The sequence below is a fragment of the Lacerta agilis genome, chromosome 5 (genome assembly GCF_009819535.1).
Source record: "Lacerta agilis isolate rLacAgi1 chromosome 5, rLacAgi1.pri, whole genome shotgun sequence".
In the NCBI taxonomy this organism is placed as follows: Eukaryota; Metazoa; Chordata; class Lepidosauria; order Squamata; family Lacertidae; genus Lacerta; species Lacerta agilis.
Genome location: NC_046316.1, coordinates 42606217 through 42630106, shown reverse-complemented (window position 1 = coordinate 42630106; position 23890 = coordinate 42606217). Strand labels below are relative to the sequence as shown.

Genomic DNA, 23890 nt, shown 5'->3' with positions numbered 1-23890 from the left:
CATTGGTGCAGACAATCTTGCATTTTTCTGATTCCATTTTGTCTTCTCATCTTTTGTTCCTTATATTTTTATGTGAATTTATACCATTGCGCACATCCACCTAGGAGTGTAACTAATTTTGCCTGTCAGAATCTAGTTACTTTGTGATCCTGGTAAATCCACTAGTTTAGGATTCCTTTCAATGTTACACTCCCCTTTCCACTTTTTCAGCACACTGATTTTATTTATTGAAAGGTACATAGGTGAAATTGCATCGTTAATTAAAAAAAAAACTCTCAAACTTTCAGTTTTGAGGGGAACTCGCCTGTGTACGAAAGCTTGTAAACATTATTTGGATTTGATGAGACTAAAAATTGAAAAGAGAAAAGATTTGTTAGTACTGACAAATGCCTACAGCTATAGTAGTAGCAATGCCAAACTGCGGTGGTCTTGTTTCTAATGAGTATAGCAGCACCTTCACATTTATTAACCATAAGCTAAACACAAGCAGTGTTTGTAAATTACATTATTTGCCTTTTCAGTTACATGTGAACTGGTAAGTTGACTGTTAAGATTAGTTTAGTAGCATACATTTTAACATGTAACAAACTTAGCCAATAGATATTTGAAACCTTATTTTTCACAAATATGTACATTGTGGGAGAAACTGAATTGGAATGTTTGTATTGGCATACTTTGTTGTAGTTTTAGATTTCCTGGTTCTGGTACAGTTTTCACACTGCATGTTCATTTTATTCTGTTTTGATATTGCCAATTTTAGATACTGAATTTGAAAGGAAGCAGCACTCTTATTGGGATTCTTTTAAAATTTAACTGCTTAAGATAGTGCAGGAAAATATTGTGGTTGCTAAATTGTTAGGGTCTCTTATTTATCAGTACCTTTTTTATAAAGTGGATGAAAATTGTTAAATTATTTTAGAACCTGTGGTGTTTTCTGTAAATGTCACACTTATTAATAAATTGACTTCAGTAATGAAATACAACAATCCTATCAGACTACTATATTTAGTGCACTTCAAAAGAAAAAGGTTAATGGTGAGTGAAACTGTTTGCATACTATCTGTTGTTCTTCCCTGTTTAATTCACAGAAAACTAAGTGACAAGTTTTTTTAAAAAAATAAAGAAAAGCCGACCTGTGAAAACATCATTCTGTGTAGTATAATAATCCTTTGGTTCCCATCATTATAAAAAATAGTGGTCTCGCATCTCATACAGATATGGTGTGAAGAGTTATTGCAAAAGGCCTTTTTTGTAATTGTCAGTTGCTTGTAGAATTTAGGGTGGTATCCAGCTAAACACTTCCACTACCTAGCACAATGGAATTGTCCCCAGTATGACCCCCTAATCTGTTCTGGGCATGCAGGGGTCACACAGGGAGAGGTGTAGGAAACCTCTATTGTGCAGCTATTTTGATTTTTTAAATCCTTGACTCCAATTCTTTAGAAACCCAAACTGTATGCAGCCTTGCACTGCTTCCATGGACATGAGAGAAAAAAGTGAACTCTTTATCATATGGATGTTTAACTCTCCATATATCAGTCAATTTTATTGTTTCTACCATTTCAAAAAAGGTTTTAGGCAGTCTGCCTTCTTTCGTGTCTGTTGAGAGCTTACTGTACTGCATAAATGCTTTTCGAAATTGAAGCAAGGCAAATACATATGGATTATTTAATTTCTATACTGCATCATATATTAAAAATGTCTCTTAACTAATGTACAAAAAATAAAGCAACAGACAATTTAAAATACTACAAAATACAGTTACATATAAAAATATCACATTAATACAAGTTTACTAATATATATAAATCAGTATCTTGTAATGACATGTGGACATAACTGAACCCCAACACGATGTATGGTGCTGAAGAGAAGCAACAAAAAACAATTGTGATTTACTGTACGGGATTTTACATTTCAGAACTACTAACAAATTGCTTTATTTAGCCATTTAACAATAACAGTTAAATAAGGTATTGGAAAGACATACAGTTTTAACTTCTAATTTGTACAATACTTTTGTTGTTGTTTAGTCGTGTCCGACTCTTTGTGACCCCATGGACCAGAGCACGCCAGGCACTCCTGTCTTCCACTTGCCTCCCAGTTTGGTCAGACTCATGTTGGTAGCTTTGAGAACACTGTCCAACCATCTCGTCCTCTGTCATCCCCTTCTTGTGCCCTCCATCTTTCCCAACACCAGGGTCTTTTCCAGGGAGTCTTCTCTTCTCATGAGGTGGCCAGAGTATTGGAGCCTCAGCTTCAGGATCTGTCCTTCCAGTGAGCACTCAGGCCTGATTTCCTTAAGAATGGATAGGTTCAGGGACATAGCAAGGGGGGGTGTTGGGGGAAAGTCACCCCAGGTACCACCCTGGAGGGGGGGTGACACTCAGCACAACCCCACCCCACAGAGTCATCCAGGACTCAGGGGAAGAGCCAAGAGCCAAACAGAGCACAGCTCTTCTGCTGCAGGCAGCTCCTTCAGTTCGGGAGCAAAATGCCTCCATCTTTCCAAGAACAAACTTAGTTGGTCTCTAAGGTGCTACTGGAAAGAATTTTTCAAAAAAAAAATTATTTTGTTTTGACTATGGCAGACCAACACAGCTACCCACCTGTAACTCCATCTTTCCTATTGGGCTTACTGGCACATTGCACCAGGGCACTGCCCTCCCAGGGGCACCAAGGTAGGGTGTGACATTTGGCACCTCCACCTGGAGCCCCAAGCAAAACCACAACAGTGCCAGTGGCTGCAGGCTTGGGTCTCACCCCAGCAGTGCATTAGTCCTGCTTGCCTTACTCAGTCTGCCTGGACCTGGGCTACCATCCACCCACACCCCTTCAAGTCACAGCGAGCACAGACAGTGCTGCCCAAGGGCCCTATGCCTGCTTGGGAGCCCCAATCTTTCTGAGTGCCCTGCGTCGCCCGTTTTGCGCTCCCCCATAATGCTCTGCAGCACCTCATTTGCATGCAGGAGCTGCTCCGCTTTCAGCCCTAACCAAGATCCCTCCACAAAGACGCTCTAGCAATCCCCCTCGCTGCTCCAAGGCAACCTAGGAAAAGTTTGCTGCTCAAAACTTCCCCCTTCCAAAGCGGATTTTGTTAAGAGCTCCTCCGCCTGCTTGGTGCCATGTTTGGGGATCCCTCTGCTTCTTGATTGGGGCAAGTTCTCTTTCGGAAGAGCAAGTCTGGGCTGGTGAAAGGAATCCTGCAAATATCAGATGGTGCCACTTTGTGAGGTGTGGGTTCCCCCCCCCCTTTTGTGTGTGTCTATTATCTCTCCCCTCCCACTTTTTTTTTCAACCGGTAGTACTGCCTCTCTCTTGTTATTTATTTAAACATATTTTTTATTACAGTTTCTAGTCCCTGGGGTTTGCTTGTCTCTTGAGTCTCATGATGGGAAAGGAAGTATGTAGGACAGCCCCAAAATGTTTGCAGGTGCAAATAATATTGATGCATGTCCAATGCATGTTCAGAAGCACCTAATGTTCCCTGGACTTTTAGGGCAATGCAAGGTTGTGCTGTTGTTTGAAACATAAAAATCTGGTTGCTCCCAAAGAATTGTCTTTCTGTCTCTGCACCACAACACTGCTTTGGAGTGACGACTTTCTGATTTGTGGTTAAAATGACTATGACAATATACTTCTTATCATGAAGCAAATGTGACTGCACCATAGATTTATATAACAACATTATATCAGCAGTTTTATTATCCATTCCTTTTTTAATGATTGCCTTTTTCAGTCATCAAGGTATCCACTATGACCCCAAAGTCAGTTCCCACCTGCTCAGCTCCCATGACTGTATATGTATAATTAAAGATTTTTGTACCAACATGCATAAGATTCCATTTGCTGTCTTATCCCTTCAGTTTGAAGAGGTCCTTTTGGAAATCTTAGCAATCTTAGTTTTATCCACAATTTAGTACCACCAGCAAACCTGGCCACTTCATGGCTCACCCCTAATTTCAGATCATTTACAGGGTTGCCATAAAATGCCTGATATTTGCAAAATTGTTGAACTTTTTTTTTTTTTTAAGGAAACCACCAAAATAGTGTTTTTAAGCTTATGGAGCTGTTTCTGCTGCTTTTTCCATCGCATCGCCATACACCCGAATTTCCCCTGACATTTACGCAGATTTGGCAAAATTCCCCCTTGGTGCCATTTCTACACTTCGAAACCAGGACATGTCAGGGATTTTCCTGACGTATGGCAAGCCTATCACTTAGGAGCAACCTGAAACGCAGTTCCCAATCCCATCCTTGGGAGACTCCGGCTTTCCCCATCTCTCCATTCACAGAACTGTCCATTTATTCCTACTCCCCACTTCCTGCTGATTTAACACATTTCTGATCCGCCCAAGGACCTCTCCTCTTATTCCCTGACTGCTAAGCTGAGCTCACCCACACCTTCCTACACACACACACTATTTGAATAGAAATGCCCCCGTTTCCACTCGGGAGTCTTGGCTGAGTTTGACAGAAAGCGCGGGCAGCGTGTAGCTCCGCCCTGCCGGCATTAAGCGCTCGCAGCTCAGCGAGCTTAGAATAACTTTCCCGGCCCAGGCTCGCCGCCGCCTCCGGCTTGGTGGAAATGGGCTTTGGCGGGTGCCAGCTTTACGGCTTGCCGCAGCTCCCTGCCCCACTTGGCGCGGCGGCGGCGGCGCGTTGCCTTTCCTGCCCCGGCGGTTGTGTAACCCCGCCACGTCCCCTCCCAGGCGGCGGCGGCGCGGCCAACCGACGGGCCGCTCTCCACGCGCACGGCATCTTCTCTGCCTTCCCTCCCCAGGCGCTCCGTTTAAAAGCGGCTCTCCCCGCCGCCGTTTCCATCTGCGTGCCTCGGCGAGCCAGGCGGCGAAGCGCTCTGCAAATCCCTCGGACTCCCGTCTCCGCCTTGCGCGCCTTTCTCGCGCTCCAGACGCAGCGCCCCAGTTGCCCACCGCCGCCGCCGCGCACCTTTCTCCACCCGCTTCCCGCCTTTTCTGAGAGAGGGAGCGCGCCAAAGCGATGAGGGGAGCCCTGTGGCCGCTGGCGCTGAGCTTCTTCTGCCTGCTGCTGCTGCTGCCGCCGCCCGGCTGCCGGGCTCAGCTGTACGGGCGGCGCTTCGAGGAGCGGGCTTGCCCCGAGCGTTGCGACCGCGCGCGCTGCCCGGAGCTGCCGGCCGAGTGCGCTGGCAGCGGCGAGTCTCTGGACCCGTGCGGCTGCTGCCCGGTTTGCGCCGCGCAGGAAGGCGAGCCGTGCGGGGGCCCTCCGGCCGGGGAGCCGTCGTGCGCCGAAGGGCTGCTGTGCGTGGTGTCGCCCGGCGGGCCCGGCGTGGCGGCCTCGGCCACCGTGCGCCGGCGGGCCAAGGGCGGCCGCTGCGTGTGCGCCAGCAGCGAGCCCGTGTGCGGCAACGACGGAAGGAGCTACGGCAACGTGTGCCAGCTGCGGGCGGCCAGCCGGCTTTCCGAGGGCCAGCGCCAGCCGGCCGTCATCGCCATCCAGCGGGGCGCCTGCGGGCAGGGTAAGCCTCCAGCGGGGGAAGGCGGCGCTCGAGCCGGGGATGGCGCATTAGGACCCCTCGGGCGCGCAGGGCGCTACAGCTGAGCTGTCGTCCCATGCTGGGCGCATTTGTTTTTTCTGGGCACTCTGCATATGGTCAAGAGTTCTTTAAAGAACAACAACTCGACGGCTTCCCAAGGATCAGGTCTTGTATTGAAAAGGGAAAACAGGGCCAATTCAGATCTATTAATAAGGCAGTCAAATGAAGGTTGTAGCCAAACAGAAACGCATAGGAGCCAACTCCTGGAGGCCCTTCGGCCCCCCAATAATATATTTGAGAGCCCCCCTCAAGTTTAGTATTGCCATTCAAATGGTGGGTGCGCACCGTGTTATGTGATCGGTTATGTGGGGCGGGGCTTACCAGCCCCCACCCCAATATTCTATTCAAGTTGACACCCCTGCAGAAACACATGAACATAAAATAAAGAAAGAAGAAAATACCGAAGAGCCCCAGCGGGCTTTCCCCCTTGCGTTAGCTTTGCTCCTTTAAAAATCAATCAAGCTATCAAAACCTCAGTTGGTTTCCTGCTCAGTAATGAGGGTGTCTGTTGTGGGGAGGCGCTTCTTGGGCTACAGGTCCCTAGCGTCAGCATCCACCTGTTTTGTGTCCTATTTCTGGCCTCTAGAGCTCTCTCTATTGTGCTGCCACCATTAAAGTAGAACCACGGGGATTACTGATACGCAGACGGCTAAGAAACCAAATTCCCTGGTCAACACCTTGGAGAGTTCATATTATTCTATCCCTCTTCTCCCTGCCCATGTAAACAATAGTTGTGAGCCTTAATACTTGTCGGTGGAGAGGTCGATGTGGTCTGATTTAGGAGACAGGGAGAGGTAGTTTATGCTTGTGGGAAGAGGACAGGGGTAGGACTGGGTATAAAGGTATTGAACTGGAAACAGAGGCAGGGGAAACATCTGGGCTTGATGCTGAACAAAGAGAAGAAGTGAGCATGTGATGAGATGAACCTAGAAAAGCCCATTTTTGGGTAGGCACACAGGTGATCTGATGGGGATGGAGGGTTTTTGTTCATTGTTTTGCTGGATTCTGGAGTGAGGATGGGGAGTGTGAAAGAAGCCAGTGTTGCTCTATATGTCTTGCTTTTTTAAAAAAGTAAATGATCAGTAATATAGATTTGATTCTTCTCATTTAAAAAAATGTACAATAGCTACCTATAAGCATATCCTCTAATTCTATTTTACAGTGGCCTGCTATGAAATGTACTAAATATAATGTTATGAAGCAGTTGAGCAAGACAGCATAGGGTGGGTCAGACTGTCTGTGATGGTGTTACATCCATTGATCATAGTCCCTTGAATATTTAGAGCACAATCCTATAGATTCAGATGTCAGCCTGTTGCAGCCTTCATCGTGGATAATGTGTCCATATCTCAAGGAGCAAGTTTTCTGTTACTTACACTTGAAATCTGTCTTTTGCTTGAGGGTCATTAAGGGCCAAATTACATAGCAGGTGAATGCTTGCTTAACTCTTTCTACTTTGGCCATTTCCCCACCTTAACTTCCCCTCACCAGCTGTTTTCCCCCTGTTCCTTCTGTGCCCAGAAAACCATGCAATTGTGAATGGAAAAGCAGCCAAGAGGAAAGGGTTAATCAGTCTCCTTTCCTCCATTCAAATTTCCAGAATCTTCCAGTTACTTTTCATAAATATCTATATTCATATTAAGAGACAATTATGCATCTGCTGTATAACATTTGGCTTGGCTTGACTCTAGCTACCGGTAAATATTTTCATTTGAAAGAATGTTATTGAAAATCAACAAGAATTATGCCTTGACTAATCTGCTACTGCTGTCTGCTTAAGGCTGCACTCCCACACACATTTACCTGGGAATGAGTCCCACTGAATACACTAGGTTTTTCTTCTCAATCAACATAGGGTCTGTCTGTAAGGCCGCAGTCCTAGCACAATTGGGAGTAAAGGCCAGACTAGATGTGTGTGATAAATTTGTGGGCAAAAATGGGTCTGACATTGTTTCATTGTAGAGTGGTGTTGAGGTGGGGTGATTTAAAATGATCAAGTATGAGGGGAGAACTCAATCCTTCCCCTTGCTCACTATCTAAAATGGTGTTTTTTTTAGCTGTTTTTCTCCCAGCAATAGAGGTTGGTTCATTAAGGCAAATGGGTCGCTGCCCTACAAACATCTTGTCTCCCCTTCGTCAGCACTCACCTGCTTGCCTTCTTATTTACAGTCAGTCAGGGTGTGGTTCTGCCCGTCTCAGGGTCTGGCTTCCTGCCTTCTGCCCCATCCATCAGTCCCAACGATTACAAACCAATTACTAACCACCACTTTCTCCCAGTGAGGCTCCATGAAGTGGATAAAATCCCTTTAAAAAGTGGCTTGGGCTGTAAAAGGAAGGGATACAAGGATTCACCTCTGTCAGCCCTCTACCTGCACTTTAAATCATCTCCACCCAACCTGGTTTAAAGGGAATTAGCAGGACCTGAGTTAAGTCCTACCACCATCCTGCCCATTTGCATCCTAAGTTCTGTACAGCTCAGTTTGTAGGTAAATGGGCCTTGAGGAATCTGGCTACATGCATGCTATACATTGATAGCTGGTAACTGTGGATCATCTGGTAATACATGCAGTGAAAAGTTCATTGGGCTGGCGATAGAAGTTTTAAATGTGGGATTCTAGAACTAAGCTATGTGGTCTGGAATGCACACAGGCAACTTGAGTATCTTTGAAATGTGACGGAAAGGTTATATAAACATCTGGCAGACATTGGGATAGAAGGTACGGGAGCAAACACTTCATTCGAAAAAGAAAGGCCTGAAACCACATTTTATTGAAGTAGAATAAATAGCTGCTTTGATGTTGGGATATATCTGTTCTTTACACATTAAGCTTTAAGGAATCTATTTTCTTTCTAGAGTCCCCTTCCCCCAGTATATACAGAAACACACTTCAAGCAGCTGTTGAAGAGAAGCAAAAGTGGTTTCTAGAACCTTTAACCATCCATCCATTTCTGCATTGGAGTTTTTCATGTTTACACACTGTTTTTTAAGTCCTTAGACTATTTTACACATTTCATATATGAAAATAAAATGGGAACTTACTTTATATGAAACCACCCCCCACAACAAATGTAGCTGGAAAGCTTAATCTAAACTTCTGTGAAGAGCTTTATGACTAGGTGCCCTTGAGTCAAGTGACATCATGGAAAATATAATTAGATTTGCAAAGTACGCACATTTTACTTTGCACAGTGGAATGAATGATTGCTGAATGGTTGCCACAAGCCTATGGACCACTTCTTGGCAATACTGAAACCCATCTCATCAGAAGCTGCACATTATTTGTTAGTTTGATTTGGTGCATTTTGTTCAAGGGTAGACAAAATAAAGTTCATGATGTCATTTTTATTAAAGTGTATAGAGTAATCAAGCTGATCAGTGCTGAGAACCAGCAGGGAGATCCAGCATGTTTTTTTTGGTCAGGGGTGATTTGAGCCCAAATCATGCTCAGCCAAACTTACGATTGAGCAGAGATTCTTGTGATCCCACTTTCATGCAAGTTACTTTTATGTAACTTCACAAGGCTGTTGCATGCAGAAGGTTGTAAGTCCAAGCCCTGGCTTCCCCAAACCCTGGAGAGCTGCTGCCAGCCAGTGTAGAAGGATCCAAGGGTCTGGCACAGTATAAGTCAGCTTCCTGTTGTTGCAAAACTGTATTCTGTGTAGGAACAAAGAAGGCTTCACTGCAGTACTGTTTAAGTGATTAGGGTTCACGATTGGGTTGTGTGATAACACAACTCTTTCATGCTCAGCTGGTATATAAACTTACATGTGAGTATAGCCCTTTGAGTATGGTGGGACTTTCTTAGAATCATAGAATCGTACAGTTGGAAGGGACCATGTGGGTTATCTAGTCCAACCCCCTGCCATGCAGGAATTTTTTGCCCAAGGTGGGGCTCAAAACCATGACCCTGAGATTAAGAGTCTCATGCTTAACTGACAGAGCCGTGCTCTACTGGCTGAGCTATGCTATGTAAGCATACATAGAATTGAGCTATCCGTGACCTAAAGAGCCTTCCAGCATTTTGACAGATGAGACTGGCCTGACCTCGTGTTATAAATTGCTGTTGAAGGCTATATGCCAGCTAGAACATGGTTTGGCTTTCCAAAAGATTAGTCATGTATTATTGATTCAAATGATTGTGGTCCTGAAGTTGTCTGATTAAAAAAAAAATAGTTTCAGAATGGATGCAGTTGCAACTTTTAGAATGTTTTAACCATGGACTGAAGAGGTGAAGGCAAAATAATTTATTTTATAACTAAATATAAAATAAACAGCTGTGATGCTGCTCTTCAGGAATAAGCAATACAAAATATTTTTTTGTACAACTTTTAACTGTTCAGGAAGTTTTCTTTTGCACCCTCATTAAAAATGGCAGTGCCCTTTTGTATCTTGTTTTGTTTAAAATTTGTATTGTGACCAATTGGGAATAATTTGAATTCCATTCATTGTAATTAGCAGTGTGATCTCAAAGTCTATCTTTAAAAAATGTTCGCTTTAAGCACCACAGCAGTACAGCTGTCTTGTCCAAACCAAGTTTAAACATTCCTAGTTGCTGAAGGAGAGCTTGGAGAGCATTCCTAATTCCTGATCTATGCTGCTGCAGGGGGTTTGGATATGGTGGATATTTCCCTTCTGCCCAGCTCTACTTGGTCCTGCCAGCAGAAGGTGACACGCATAAGGCAGAGCGGACAAAGGATATGCTGGCCTGGGTCCTAACCTGGATAAACAGACAGAGGGATGTGATTTGGGTCTCTGTGCTGCACTAAACTGTAGCCAGCACAGCAGACATTCAGGGCAAGTAGCAGGTCCTCAGTTACAGAGGGGGTTGTTTCACTCCATTCAACCCCACAACTTCCAGGCTGGGAGTTAGGATTGCCCTTAAAACTTGCTTTTCTATCCCAGAAGGCTATGAGTAGAAGATGTAAAATCAAAATGGAAAAAAAACTTCATTACTTCCATTCAGTACAAACCCATGCTTGTTAAGTGTGTGCCTATGACTCACACATCAGTACTTGAAAAACATATATTGCTTTCAACAACAATAGACAAAGCAGTGTACAATCAATACATTAGCAAACACAAGAATCTAATAAAACAGCAACAACCATAGTAGCCAGTGGAAAAACCACTACTGTAACCTTGAATTCCTCAGTAGTCTTATAAAAAAGTACATGAACCAGAAACTTAAATAGATGCTCTGAAGCCTACTTCACAAACTCTCCAGAACCCTACAAGGATTTATAAAAAGGATAATGATTCAAATGTCTGCTAAACAGGACTCCCTTGTGGAAGCTTCAACTTGTCCTTCTGAGAACATATGAACAGATTTTAACAAAGATACAAACTTAGATAATTCTGTCCCTCTAAGGATCCATCCCCTTACAGATGAAAGGATTTCCATCTGTCATGCACATCAAACTATACACATGGGTTTATCTGTCCCTTTGATCATTTAGCTTGGCCTTTTCTGAACAGTAGAGGCTCAGAGAAGTTTTTCTTCTTCCATTTCCTCTGTAATCTCCTGAAAATCTGCTCCTGTGGGTTGGGGGACACAGGAGTGGGGGTTGGCAAAAAAGAAAAGAAAAGCCCTCTGGTGAACGGAGGAGCAACTTGGGATCTGAGCCCAAAAACTTATTCTGTTGACTTCTGCTAATAGTGCAAATTTTAGACATTTTCAGAAGTCTTCAGACACTGGCTGATTTTCCCCTCCTCTCAGCACCTCTTGACATCATTTAATTGACAAAGTTGGACAGAGCAGTATTTAAATGTTGCCACCTGTCTAGTTTTTGACCTGATTACCCAGTTCCTAGGCTACTCGTCTGGTTTTCAGACATCTCTTTGTCCCCCCCCCCCCACTACTTTCCCCCTCTTGACTGTAATGTGTGTGCTATGAATATGAGCTACTTAGGAGTTTTTTTGGAGACGCAGTGTATGCCTGCATTTCCTCAGACTGGGGCTTTGTCGGGATGTCAGTACCGGTAGGAACAAAAGAGAGGGACTGGAAAAGCAGGTCTCATCCCTGATGCAGCAAAAGCAACTTTTGGGTACTGGGTTTGTTCTTTTTTATAGCAACATATAAAGGATGCCTGAATAGCCTCAATAAACAAGCCATTGTATAATTCTGGGTATTTTATTTCATATCAGTTTCTCAGGGAGTACACTGTTTCCCTTTTTACAAAATGAGGTTCTTAATTAAAATTAAAATTAATTAAACATTTCGATGTAATTCCCAGGATTAACATTGTTTGCTCCTCTTTCAAAAGCTTAGCAATGAGTTGCAGTGCACAGTTCTTTTCTCGCTCCGTTCCCTCATTTTTGCAAGCGCTTAATTGGACCAAGAGGTTGAAGTGCTCCTTTGCCCCCACCAAATCACTGCTTCATAGGCAGGGATATGAGTGTAGTGTGCTCTGCTATTGTTCCTCAAGTGCTTTTGCCTGTCTGGAATGTATCCTTGCACTGTGACAATGGCTCTCGCTTGCCTTGATGGAGGATTGTGAGTGCTTAGAAACCCAGCGCTTTGGCATTGCTGGCAGATCCATTGCCCCACCCTCCTTTGCCTCTTGTCTGACCCACTGGCATGTAACCTCACCCTCCAAGCTGGAGAAGGTCCACCATCACCCTCCTATTTGTTCTGCTGACTGATGAAGCTCAAGCCCAATGGCCCAGCCGCCTGTTTTGTGGGGAGAAATGTGTTCCTCAAAGGTGTGGTTTTTTTGGGGGGGGGGCATGTTGTGTTCTTTGTGCGGCTGGTCTTGCTTGCCCATGCTTAATAATCAGCCCGTCTGAAAATACAGTACTACGGATACTTGAAAAAACAAATGTTAATAAGACACAAGAATCCTAAAAATAATAATATTAAAACTCCATATTCAGGTTTGTTGTAGCTGCAAAACACTTGCCTGAAAATAGGTCGTCTTTTTCTGAATGCAGCTTAAGATATGGCAAGGCTCCAGTGGAAGAATGCTAAGAATTGCTATAGACATACCCCCGTTGTATGAACTTGGTCTGCTGATGGAATAATCAAGACAGCATTTTCCTGGAGATTGCAAATGAGGGAGGAGGTATGCTAGATATGTTGGATCTAATACAAGCAAAATTTTATATGATAGAACCAGTGCTCACTCTATTGACTTTTGCTCAAGCGAGTTCAGAAAAAGCTAATGAAGCTTCAGAGCGTATCTTGGTCGAGAGGCAAACTCCACGGACTATACAAGCTGCAACCCTGAACCTGCCATGCTGGGGAAATGTTTGCTATAATGAAGTTTTACTAATGTAAAAGATAAAATAACTATTTGCAAATAGAGTGCTTAAGTAAAACATAATTGCTCTTTATGTACAATAGGTGCCCCAATCTAGCCATAGTAACCTGCCTGTAGAAACAGGTTGTATGTGTGGACCTGCTTTAGGAGAGGTTCAGCATCCTGCAATGGTTGGTCAACATTGGTCAACAATTTTTTTTATGCACAATTGCTCCATCAAAAATGTTTGCAAGTTGTAAGATACAAAGATTCCCCATTTTAATGTCACATCTCCCTTTCTTGGATTTGTAACTACACATAAACATATTTATATGTAACATATTATGCCTAAGGCTCTAACTACACATGCCATTTATTTTATAATTGCTCTTGAATGCACGTTCCTCTGCTCAGACAACAACAACATTGCTACCATGGAACTCACTCTTCTGAATTGAGGCCCTAGCATGGAAAGGGTGGGGAGTAGGGAGGTTTTAACCATTTGCAATCATCCAAATCTGGGTCATGTCCCTTCTGCCTTCCATTGACATAGGAAATAAGCTCCCATTAAAACAGGAGATTTGAAGCAAATTGCTACCAGGAAGCCAATGGGCCGGCCCCATTAGGACCATAGTGGGGGACAAAGGGTTAAAGCCTTATTGTCACCTATTCCAGATTGGGCACTTCATTCTGATAGGGGCTTTTTAGGTGTGTGTGTGGGGAAGAATCAGCTCTTATTCCACCTAAACCTTTTGCAAAATAGAGCTCCTTTTTTTTTTTACAAACAGTTTCTTTTGATGTTATATTCTGTATTTATAATCCAATTTCTTCCATCCTCGCTTGTACAAATATAATTTGAACCAACATTCAGAGAAGAGTTGCTGAATCATAAATGTAGAGATGAAAATGTTAAATAAAGAAACCGTAGGCTCCCCTCCCCCCACCATCTTTTAAACCTGATGAAGTCTTACCTCAAGTTCAAAACTTGAAGTCCTTGCGGTTGGTTTGTTCTGCAGTTTGTGATCTCATCTCTTCTAGCACATGCCTGTACTTTAGTCCAATTAAGCTCTAATTAACAGGAGAATCTCTGCTTCTTAATGGTAGCATTGGAGGGTTTTTGACAAGTGAAGTGCTTTCACATTCAGTGCCCCCCTGCCCCCCCGCCCCCCGCATTCCATGTCGGAGCAAAAGCCAGGTACTGAGACAAACTGTGAGTGAGGCCATTCTCCCCGTCCCTGGAGGGAATGTGCAAGGATGATTGTTACCCTAAATCATCCTTGTTTTCCCTTTGCCAATGATCTCCTGCTGTCATGGGGGCTGCGTCCATTAAGGAAGAGTGGAACCGGAAGCCACAAAGTAAAGTATCTTGTGTACTTTGGCCTTGTGTGTACGTGCACTATAGCTGCAGAGTGCTTGCTGCTAGATAGTGCCAATTTTATTATCAGATTGACTTTCCCAGTTCTTGGACTACTGCCTGGGGAATAGAGTGAACTTCTGAGACCACTGTAGTTCGCCATTCTTGGTCTAGATGATTAATTGTAGTATGAAGTTCTCTGTCTCTCAATGTGCCCCTTAGGATGAACTCCCCCCTCTTTTTATCATTTTTATTCATTTTGAAAGAAAGAAAAATAAGACATAAAAAGACATGAAAAAAGAGTATATAAAAAGAGATTCTTCTTACAATAACATAACCTTTTCTTTACATCAGTAAGCGACTTCCCCCCCAACCCCCCCTTCTGAATTTCAGTTCCCTAATCTTCTTTGGCAGTTTCTATCAAATTACCATCTTAACCAATATTTCTTTCAAAAACAGCTTAAAATTAACCTAATTCCTGGGTAAATTCTGAAAACCTATAATTAATTCCCTAGGCTTTAATAAATGTTACATTATTTTTCCCCAAATATAATTTAAGTTTCTTCCAATCTTCTTCCACTTTCACTTCTCCCTGATCGCGGAGTCTCCCTGTCAGTTCGGCAAGTTCCATGAAGTCCAACATCTTCATTTGCCATTCATCTATAGTTGGTAAATCTTGGCTCTTCCAGTTCTTAGCTAGTAGTAGCCTCGCAGCAGTTGTGGCATACAGAAAGAATGTAATGTCCTTTTTGGGGATTTCTTCCCCCACTATACCCAGTAAAAAGGCTTCTGGTTTCTTTATAAAAGTGTCTTTTAACACTTTTTTCATCTCCCCCCCCCCCAAGTTCTGGCATGCCAAAGCAAAGCAAAAACAAAAAAACAAAGCAAAACACTGATGAACTCTTTCAGCACATGCTAACTTGCTCATGTGTGTGCAGCATCCCATTGAAAAAAGTGAAGCAAGTAAGCTAAAGGCCTTGCTACTCTCTACCCGTGCACAAATCAGATGAAGATGCATTCATATTGATTTCTAAATTTAGAGCAAGCCTTGGGAGTCAGTGGACAAGTAATTTTGGTGCAGACTTTTAAAACATTGTTTTGAGTGAAAACTTGATTATCCTTTCTGTTACACAAACATTGCTGAATTATTACCAAAAGCTTGTTATCCCAGATTTAGGAGAAACACATGGCTGGAAGTAGACTTTCAATGTGCTTGCTGAATTCCAGGAATAAGATGTTGTAAACGGGATCTTGGATTTCAAACATGTATCCAGATAAAATTGTAGCTAGTTGTGAAACAAACATTTGATGATTAAACTCCTAGGCACTCATTTTAGTTTGTTTTGAAATTTGACTAAGATTTACAAAGCTTCAGCGCTGTGTAGGAGCTGTCTTTTCCATCTGTCTGTTAGTATTTTAGGTTTTTTGTTTTGGTCTTGTAGGCTATTTTGTATTTATTTATTGAGACATTTCATGAAGACAGCTGCCTCTTTGTGCCTACAGCAATGATCTCTGGTGTACTGAATATTAACACTCATCAAACATTCTCTTTCACTAGAACATCCTACTAAATGGAATAGCTGCATCCTGTTTTCCAAAAAGATAAATGTCAAAAATTTACATAAAGCCCAAATGGGGGTGCACATTTTTGTTATCACATTGAGTCCTATTTTCCTTTGACCATTTTATTTCCCTTCAACATTGTATCGTAGCCATCAGAGTAGAAGTCATTATGAAAACCCCATGTTTTATCTATTATGTTCTTAATTTAATTGGCAAAATGAGTAAGAATTTACCTTTCAAATCAAAGCAGGTAAATGTAGATAGAAAGTAGGTCATGGATAAAGAGTCACATTGGCTTGGTTCAGACCAAACACCAGACCATAGTTTAGTCCTATATGAATGTGCCTCAAACTCCCACATCCCCTCAGCTCACATGCTGTGATTACTTTACTTACTACTTGTTTACAAACCATAGTTTGCCATTACATGTGAACCAAGCAAACCGTGGTTTGGCAACATACAGGAGAGAGTTGGATTCACAGTGTACAAGGAGAAGAGTATCTATGTGAGGGTGAGGCTGGTTCATGTCCTGCTGAGCTACAGTTTGGTGTTAAATCTGAACTGAACTAGCATCCTCTTAAAATCCTGATAGTTCAGTTTTATTAACAAAACGTAATTTATATTTTAAGACATATTTAATCTTGGCTAATGTGAGTTGTTCATGCAAGCAACCCAAGGGAGTCCTTACTACAGGCTTTGAAATAGGTTGGGCCAGTGCTGATGGTCCACAGCCTGACTGGTGAGGGTGTGGAACAGGATGCAGAACCGTGCACTTCATTACTCCACCATCTTAAGTAAGATGGTGTTACGCAGTTTAAGGGTTAAGTTGCCACATTAACAAAGGCTAATGCCAATCAGGATTTGCTCTTAATTAAGCTTTCTTTTAACTGAGGTTTGACGCAAGTTCAGAATCCTGCTTAAGAGAAAAAACCTAGTGAGTGTTAACTGTGGCTAACATTAGTGGCGACAAATAACTCTTAAGGATGCTTAATGCCAGTGGGTAGAATTAGTGGTATAAAGGGGAATCCTGTGGTTGGTGTATGATCCCTTAAACACCATTAAAGATTGACCGAATTATGTCTGCAGGAGCTTATATTATTTTTCAAGTTTCCTCACTTTTCACCTTAGTTACTCTATTTGAGACAGGGTCTGTGATGTGTCCTAGTCATGTCTGTTTCATTAACCCCACTGCACATTTTGCCTTCTTAGAAATCATTTCCAGCATTGTTCCATATATTGCATCTGAGGCTCCTGAGCAGAACTGGAGTTCATTTGCTATAGAAATGCTGGAGTTCATTTGCTATAGAAATGCCCAGATCCCCATTTTTCATCAGCTACTATCTGTCAGCCCTGGGTTATTTTAGTCATTTGGCACTGTTCTCCTTGGTTTATTTCCCTTCCTGTCTCGTCAGAAAGCTTTCTTCCTCATTGATTTTGAAGATCAATAAATGCTTCTCAAATATTTCCACTGATGTAACTTCCAGACAGCTTTGATGGAGCGAATGCAAAATGCAATAAATAATGTTAGGAAGCCCACTGGTAATATTTGGTCATTTTAAGGGTAGCTTCTTTTGCAGCTTGCCAAGTTTCAATTAAAATTCATGCTATCCATCTTTGATGGAATATTATAACCATTTCAAAAGTAGGGTTGAGAAATTGTGGTTAAATACTATTCACCATGACTATTGCAGCTGAGAATAGAACCGTTAACTCATGAATTGTCAACACCTACTTTAAGCAGTACACTCACTTTTCTTTACCAAGAAATGTTCTATTTTCCTGCTTTTCTTGCCGATGTTTTGTAGCAGCTGCTACCACTATAGTTGTAAAGATGTTCGGCTGATTCATACACCACTGACTGTGGTTTACAATTTAGCAGGGAAAAGACTTCCTGTTTAGAGCCAAGCTATTCTTGCATGAAGGAACAAACATGACTGCATTCTTTATTTTTTATTTTAAAAAAATAATTAAAAGGGACTAGCCTAGTCAGGAACTGGACTAAGAACTGTGAATCCCAGGTTCAAATCTTAACTCAGAGCTGTTTCATCCATTACAATTTCCAACATGGAATTGTAGTGTAGGAAAAAAGTATGTACATTTTCACATTTGAAGTGCAATGAGTTTTTCTGCTGAGACACACCAGATGGGCAGGCAACACTGAAAATAAACTTTAGCCACACTTAAAATAGCTTTATGCTGTCATATTTTCCTCCTTCCACCCCATCCCTATTTTGTTTTGTGCCATGTATTTAAAAGCAGGGTCTATCTTGTTTTTTTTTTATTATTATTGATCTGCAAACTCCTCAGGGGGTCTTTTTTAGCTGAGATGTAGAGCAAAAATGCTACAAACAAACAAACAAACAAACAAACCACTCACATTGAATGAATTTATCCTATGTAGAGGTCAAAGAAGTGCCCATTCATTAGTGATCCAGAGCTTTTGTTTTCCTATAACAGATGTTAAGCAAGACATTAGAAATAAAGGCTGTGTTCATGGAATCAGACACAAATACTGTTTTCTGTAGTGGTTATTCAGGTTACTGGCTTTAGAGCCAGTGTGGTGTAGTGGTTAAGAGTGGTAGACTCGTAATCTGGTGAACCGGATTCGCGTCTCCGCTCCTCCACATGCAGCTGCTGCGTGAACTTGGGCTAGTCACACTTCTTTGAAGTCTCTCAGTCCCACTCACCTCACAGAGTGTTTGTTGTGGGCGAGGAAGGGAAAGGAGAATGTTAGCCGCTTTGAGACTCCTTCGGGTAGTGATAAAGTGGGACATCAAATCCAAACGCCTCCTCCTTTTCTTTTTTTTACAAATAATGAAGAGTGCATCCTCTTGCGTTTTACAATGTTACATAAGGTTTTCTATTAATGACAATGTACCTGTCAATCTGGTTTCAATTCACATGTCCTGGTAGATAAAGCAGAGCCGGGGAGAAGCACTGCAGATTTGGGATTGTAACTAAAATTATTAAATGGTTTATTGATATACAAAAGAAAACAGAAAAAAATGTGAATTGACCATATAAGAACATAAAGGGACATCCATCAAAGCTCTGCAAGAGGGATGGACAATCTGATCCTCCAGATATTGAATTGCATCTCCCATCAGACCCAGCTAGCATTGCCATGGTCAGTGATGTAGTGCAGCAACACCTGGAGCCATAGCCCAACACCTTAGCATCCCTGCTGTATAGTGTAAACAAAGCAGTACATCACTAGAATCACCATCACCATCAAGGCTATGCAGTGTGAATAACAGCATAACCACAGGAGAATTCACAATACCAACTATAATTTGCACAATAATAAGTAGCAAAGCAACCAGTAAAGAAATCTGAATAAGAATAAAACGAGGACCTATTTGTTTCTCCAGCCCATTTCAGTTTAAAGCACTGTTTTACCACTGCTCCCTGAAGAGCAGTGGTACTTGTGTTGTAGCAAGCTTCTCTACACATGGAAAAGTAAGCTGTTTGAGGCTCTCCAAGTATAACTTTAAAAACTCCAAATTAAACAGCTTGACTAACAGTGCTGCTGCTCTCAGTCTTTGGAGAAATGGATCAAGATTCCATGGACCTTTTAACATGTTTTAACTAACACACAGGCTTCTAAGGGAGGCAAAAAGATCCTGAGAGAGATGAAGGGGGTTCATTGGCTTTTGGCACAGCACAAACAATTCGAATGCTGATTGGAAGGGGATTGATTGATGCACACCGATATCTAAAAGCACTACTTTGGAAAAAGTTGGGGTGAAGACTTGTCTTCTGCAAGATCTATTACAGAGAACATTCCTTTTATTACGCACAGAGAATTCAAACTATTACTTCCATAGATTTATTGCTTAAATAAAATTTTATGGATTGGTAACACTAATTTTTATGGATTGGTAACACTGTTCAACAGCTTCTGTACATACTTTATTTGAAACATGGATGATTATGTCCAATCAGCTTTCCCTATAGTTCTGTCTAATCCTGGCGAAACATCCTATGTTGCATTTAAATAATTGCTCCTGTTTTCCCAAACACTATAATTACTTCTTTCTTTCACATACCTTACCCAAATTGTGACCTTGCATCTGAAATGTAACCATTATGAAGAGTAATATGTTAAAAAATAAGGACTAAAAGAGAAAAGGAGTGCCAATGTTAGCTTTTCCTTTCCATTGGGGGGGGGGGAATCCCTGGCATTGCTTTCACACTGAAGTCATACATAACTTTGGTTTCTGTGCAGAAAACGAGGTATGTTCTGACTTCATGAACAAACTGGCGCTGATCATATAATGCTGTTCTTTCTAGTCTTTTAAACCTTTTCTTTAAGGTCTATGGAGACCAAAATCTTAAGTAAAATTTAACTAGCTCTCTTCCATGGGGCTGTGGACTTTCTGTTTAAATCCATGTCATATCTATTGACCCTCTATGAACATCACCATAAACCAGGGCTGCCAACTTTTCTGGGCCTGCGGGCACATTTGCAAACTGAACAAACTGCTGTGGATGCCACAGACATGCCACAACTTAGCACACACCACAACTTATTCTATTAGCTACAGCTGAATGGTTTTTCATGCCTCCTTTCTATTTTCAGCAGTGGGAGGGGACCCTGCAGGCACTAGGGCAGGGGTCTCCAAACTAAGGCCCGGGGGCCGGATGCAGCCCAATCGCCTTCTTAAATCCGGCCCGCAGATGGTCCAGGAATCAGCGTGTTTTTACATGAGTAGAATGTGTCCTTTTATTTAAAATGCATCTCTGGGCTATTTGTGGGGCCTGCCTGGTGTTTTTACATGAGTAGAATGTGTGCTTTTATTTAAAATGCATCTCTGAGTTATTTATGAGGCATAGGAATTCGTTCATTTCCGCCCCCCAATATATAGTCCGGCCCAGCACATGCTCTGAGGGACGGTGGACCGGCCCACGGCTGAAAAAGGTTGCTGACCCCTGCACTAGGGAATGCCTATATGGGTCCCTGCCACAAACCAGACAAAATGGCTAAGTACTCACTGGTTTCAATGGGAACTAAATTAAGCCTTAAAGACGTAATTTGTCCCAATGACTTCACAACAAATTTAGTCTGCTTGTGTCTGGGAAAGTACTCTGGAGTAAGAGGGAAGCCTAGATGTTCTCACCATCTGTAACACATGCAAAGAAATGTATCTATTTTCTACATTTTTAAATTTGTGATGAACAAGGAACTTGCTGTTGATGGAAACCAAAACCTGAACATAAAGTCTATGGTCTTAATATTTACCTTTGAATAATGCAGTAGTGAGTACTTTTGATGGTTGGGTGTGTTGAGTGTTTTTGGCATTGCAATTCTCTTATTCAAGGCCTGTTGGTGCACATGCAGGGCCTATTTAAATAGTTCCAACCCACTTTCAACTTATGTGTAGGATGGAGAGCTGTGGTAGTGGCCAAGCAGCTGATCTATCAGTCAGTAGGTTCTCGTTCAAATGTGGCCTTTGTCATTAACATACTAGACAAGCCACTCTCTTGTCAGCCTAGGCTCCTCTCCCATTTTACATATGAGATAATAATGGCCAGTCTTACAACTTTGTTGTAAGAGTTATATTGCATCAGTGTTAATTATTATTATTATGTGCATCCCAGCAATGCCACATTTTGAGATGTTTCTGAAGGATAGCCTTCTTAATGAGCCACAACAACTCTAGCAAAGTGTCTTGTGTTGCCTAAAATATTAGCATAATGTCCATGGAAGCTAATGCCATGGTAAATCTCTTCATCACTAAAGAGCTATAAGATTCACCTGAAATGTGTGCATGTATGTGTAACAGAGACTGAAGGTGTGCATTGGCAGGATCTTGCAAATTAAACTAGGGCAAGCTAAGATGACCCAATTTCACTGTTCACAATACATCCAATGAGATCAGTGCTGAGGCTTGGTGAGTCCTGCTTAATTTTAGTCTGGGAACACTAAAACAGATGGACAGAAATGCTGTGGACTAAAAAGAAAAGGAAAGAAAAACTTTATAAAAGATGAATTGCTTTACCTGTTCTGGATTGAGAGAGGTAACCTCAAAGTCCTTTTTCTGCCCCTCATGTCCTAGCTAGATCAGAAGTTGTGTAGCAAGATATTGCAGGTCTAACCACAAACGTTCCAAAGCTCAGTATATACCGTAGATAATTTTTACAGCAGGGCATTAAAATTTGTATTCTTTAAAATAGCTTAGGTTTTGCTTGTTTTTAAAGTGCCTATCTGGTAAAGTGGTTAGGAAAACAGAATTCCTTTTAACTCTTCTGCCCACACACTCCTTACATGTTTTGTGGGTGATTTTCGAACAAAAGGTAAATGCTATGTAAAACACATCATAGAGGTGGCAGATGGTCAGTCTCTACTACTACAGGTAAAAATCAGTTACCTCTATTCCTGATTTTGTGTCTTCCAGAAGTATAACCTTTATTATACCACTGAAAACCTTAAAGTATGTATTAATTATTGTTGTTGGAACAACTTACCGGTAATTAATTTTTGTTGTTGGAACAACTTTTATCAAAGCTATCTGTGACACAATATTTTCTGAAATAAAAAGGCATAGAAAGATTTTTTTTAAAAAAGATGAATTGCTATGGACAACTGGTAAACTGTGCTCCTGTGCTTTTGCTACTTTTTATTTCTCTCGTCTTCCTGCCATGATTCCAGACTGACAAAGAGCAAGGGTGGCGACTGGGAGAATGGTATGCAACAGAAACATCTTTTCCCATGCTGAGAGACACACTGAGGAAAGCACTGTCCCCTGAGAAAATAGCTTGAAAAATTGTGAGGTTCTTTCATTTGTTTTCAGTGAGGAGCTTGAGAATGTGTTTCTTAACTGCTCACAGAGTTCCATTATGAAAGTCCTAGCAATCTGTGTATGTAGAAGGCAAGATGTTTTCCATTAGATCAGTTTCTCTCCCCCCACAACATCTGTTGCAAAATTGTGTTATACAACTCAAATGGTTTGCGCAAGAACAACGTAAGATACACAAGAAAAGCCCTTCTGGATCTAACCAAAGGTACATCCGCTAACTCAGAAATAGTACCTCGGGTTAAGAACTTTGCTTCAGGATGAGAACAGAAATTGCACGGTGGCAGCGGGAGGCCCCATTAGCTAAAGTGGTACCTCAGGTTAAGAACAGTTTCAGGTTAAGAACAGACCTCCGGAACGAATTAAGTTCTTAACCCGGGGTACCACTGTATTTAATATTCATGATCGTAGCTGTTGATAGGCCTGTCTGCAAATTTGTCTCTTAGACAACTCCCAAAGTTTTCTAAGCCAACATCTTACCATTTTTATCTTCTGGAAGAGAATTCCATAACTTAAGCATGTGTTGTTTGAAGATGTCTTTTTTTAACCTTTATTGAATATACTGTTAATTGGTTTCACTAGATAACCCTGAGATGTAGTATTAAGACAGATGGAGGGCAAAAACCCCTTTTCCAACCACTTTATCCACAGGCAGATATACTGGTAATTTTATAAATCTTTTATTACCTGTTGAATTAGCCTTTCCTCTGAGGAAAGATACTCCAAATCCTGATCTTACTGGTTGCCCTCTTCTCCAGCTTTATGGTATGCACTTTGAGGTGAGTTCAGTAGAACAGTACAGAGTATTCTAATGTGGCATTATTTGGTATATTAGCTGTCTTATTTTCACCTCTTTCCTAATAATCCCTAACATGGAACTTGCCTTTTTCACTGTCAATGCATACTCAGAATTGACAAGCTATTAAGCTGTTCAACATGACCAAGAGCTCTTTCCTGGACAGTCACCATCAATTCAGACCCATTAGTCTACAGATGAAGCTAAATGGTTTGCATCTTTGTGGTTTATTTTACACATCTCTTCAATCTCCAGTAATCCCTGTACATATTTGTTATCAATTAGTCCAACTTGTGTGGGTTTTTTGTTTTGCTTCTGAAATAATTTTTTGTTGCTTTAGTCATATGCACCTCAAATTCATTTTGAGATTTTTGTTGTTGTTGACTTACATTTGTTTTATCAGAGTGTATGATCCTTTCCTGTCTCTCTTTCCCCCACCTCTAATTTGATAGTAACACTTAGAGCATGAGAGACTTAATCTCAGGGCCATGGACTCTCGTACTTACGGGACTGCCTCTCCTGGTATGTCCCGCAGAGGACCCTAAGGTCCACGAATAATAATAGCT

General features: G+C 41.9%; 1 protein-coding gene across 1 annotated transcript in view; it reads left to right on the top strand.

Annotated features, from left to right (window-relative positions):
• The first annotated feature begins 5001 nt into the window (after positions 1-5001).
• HTRA1 (HtrA serine peptidase 1) overlaps positions 5002-23890 on the top strand; it is a 43163-nt gene continuing 24274 nt past the window's right edge. Inside the window, exon 1 of the mRNA XM_033149487.1 lies at positions 5002-5497. Coding sequence (XP_033005378.1) covers positions 5002-5497 — 496 coding nt within the window. The remainder of the gene's footprint in view (positions 5498-23890) is intronic.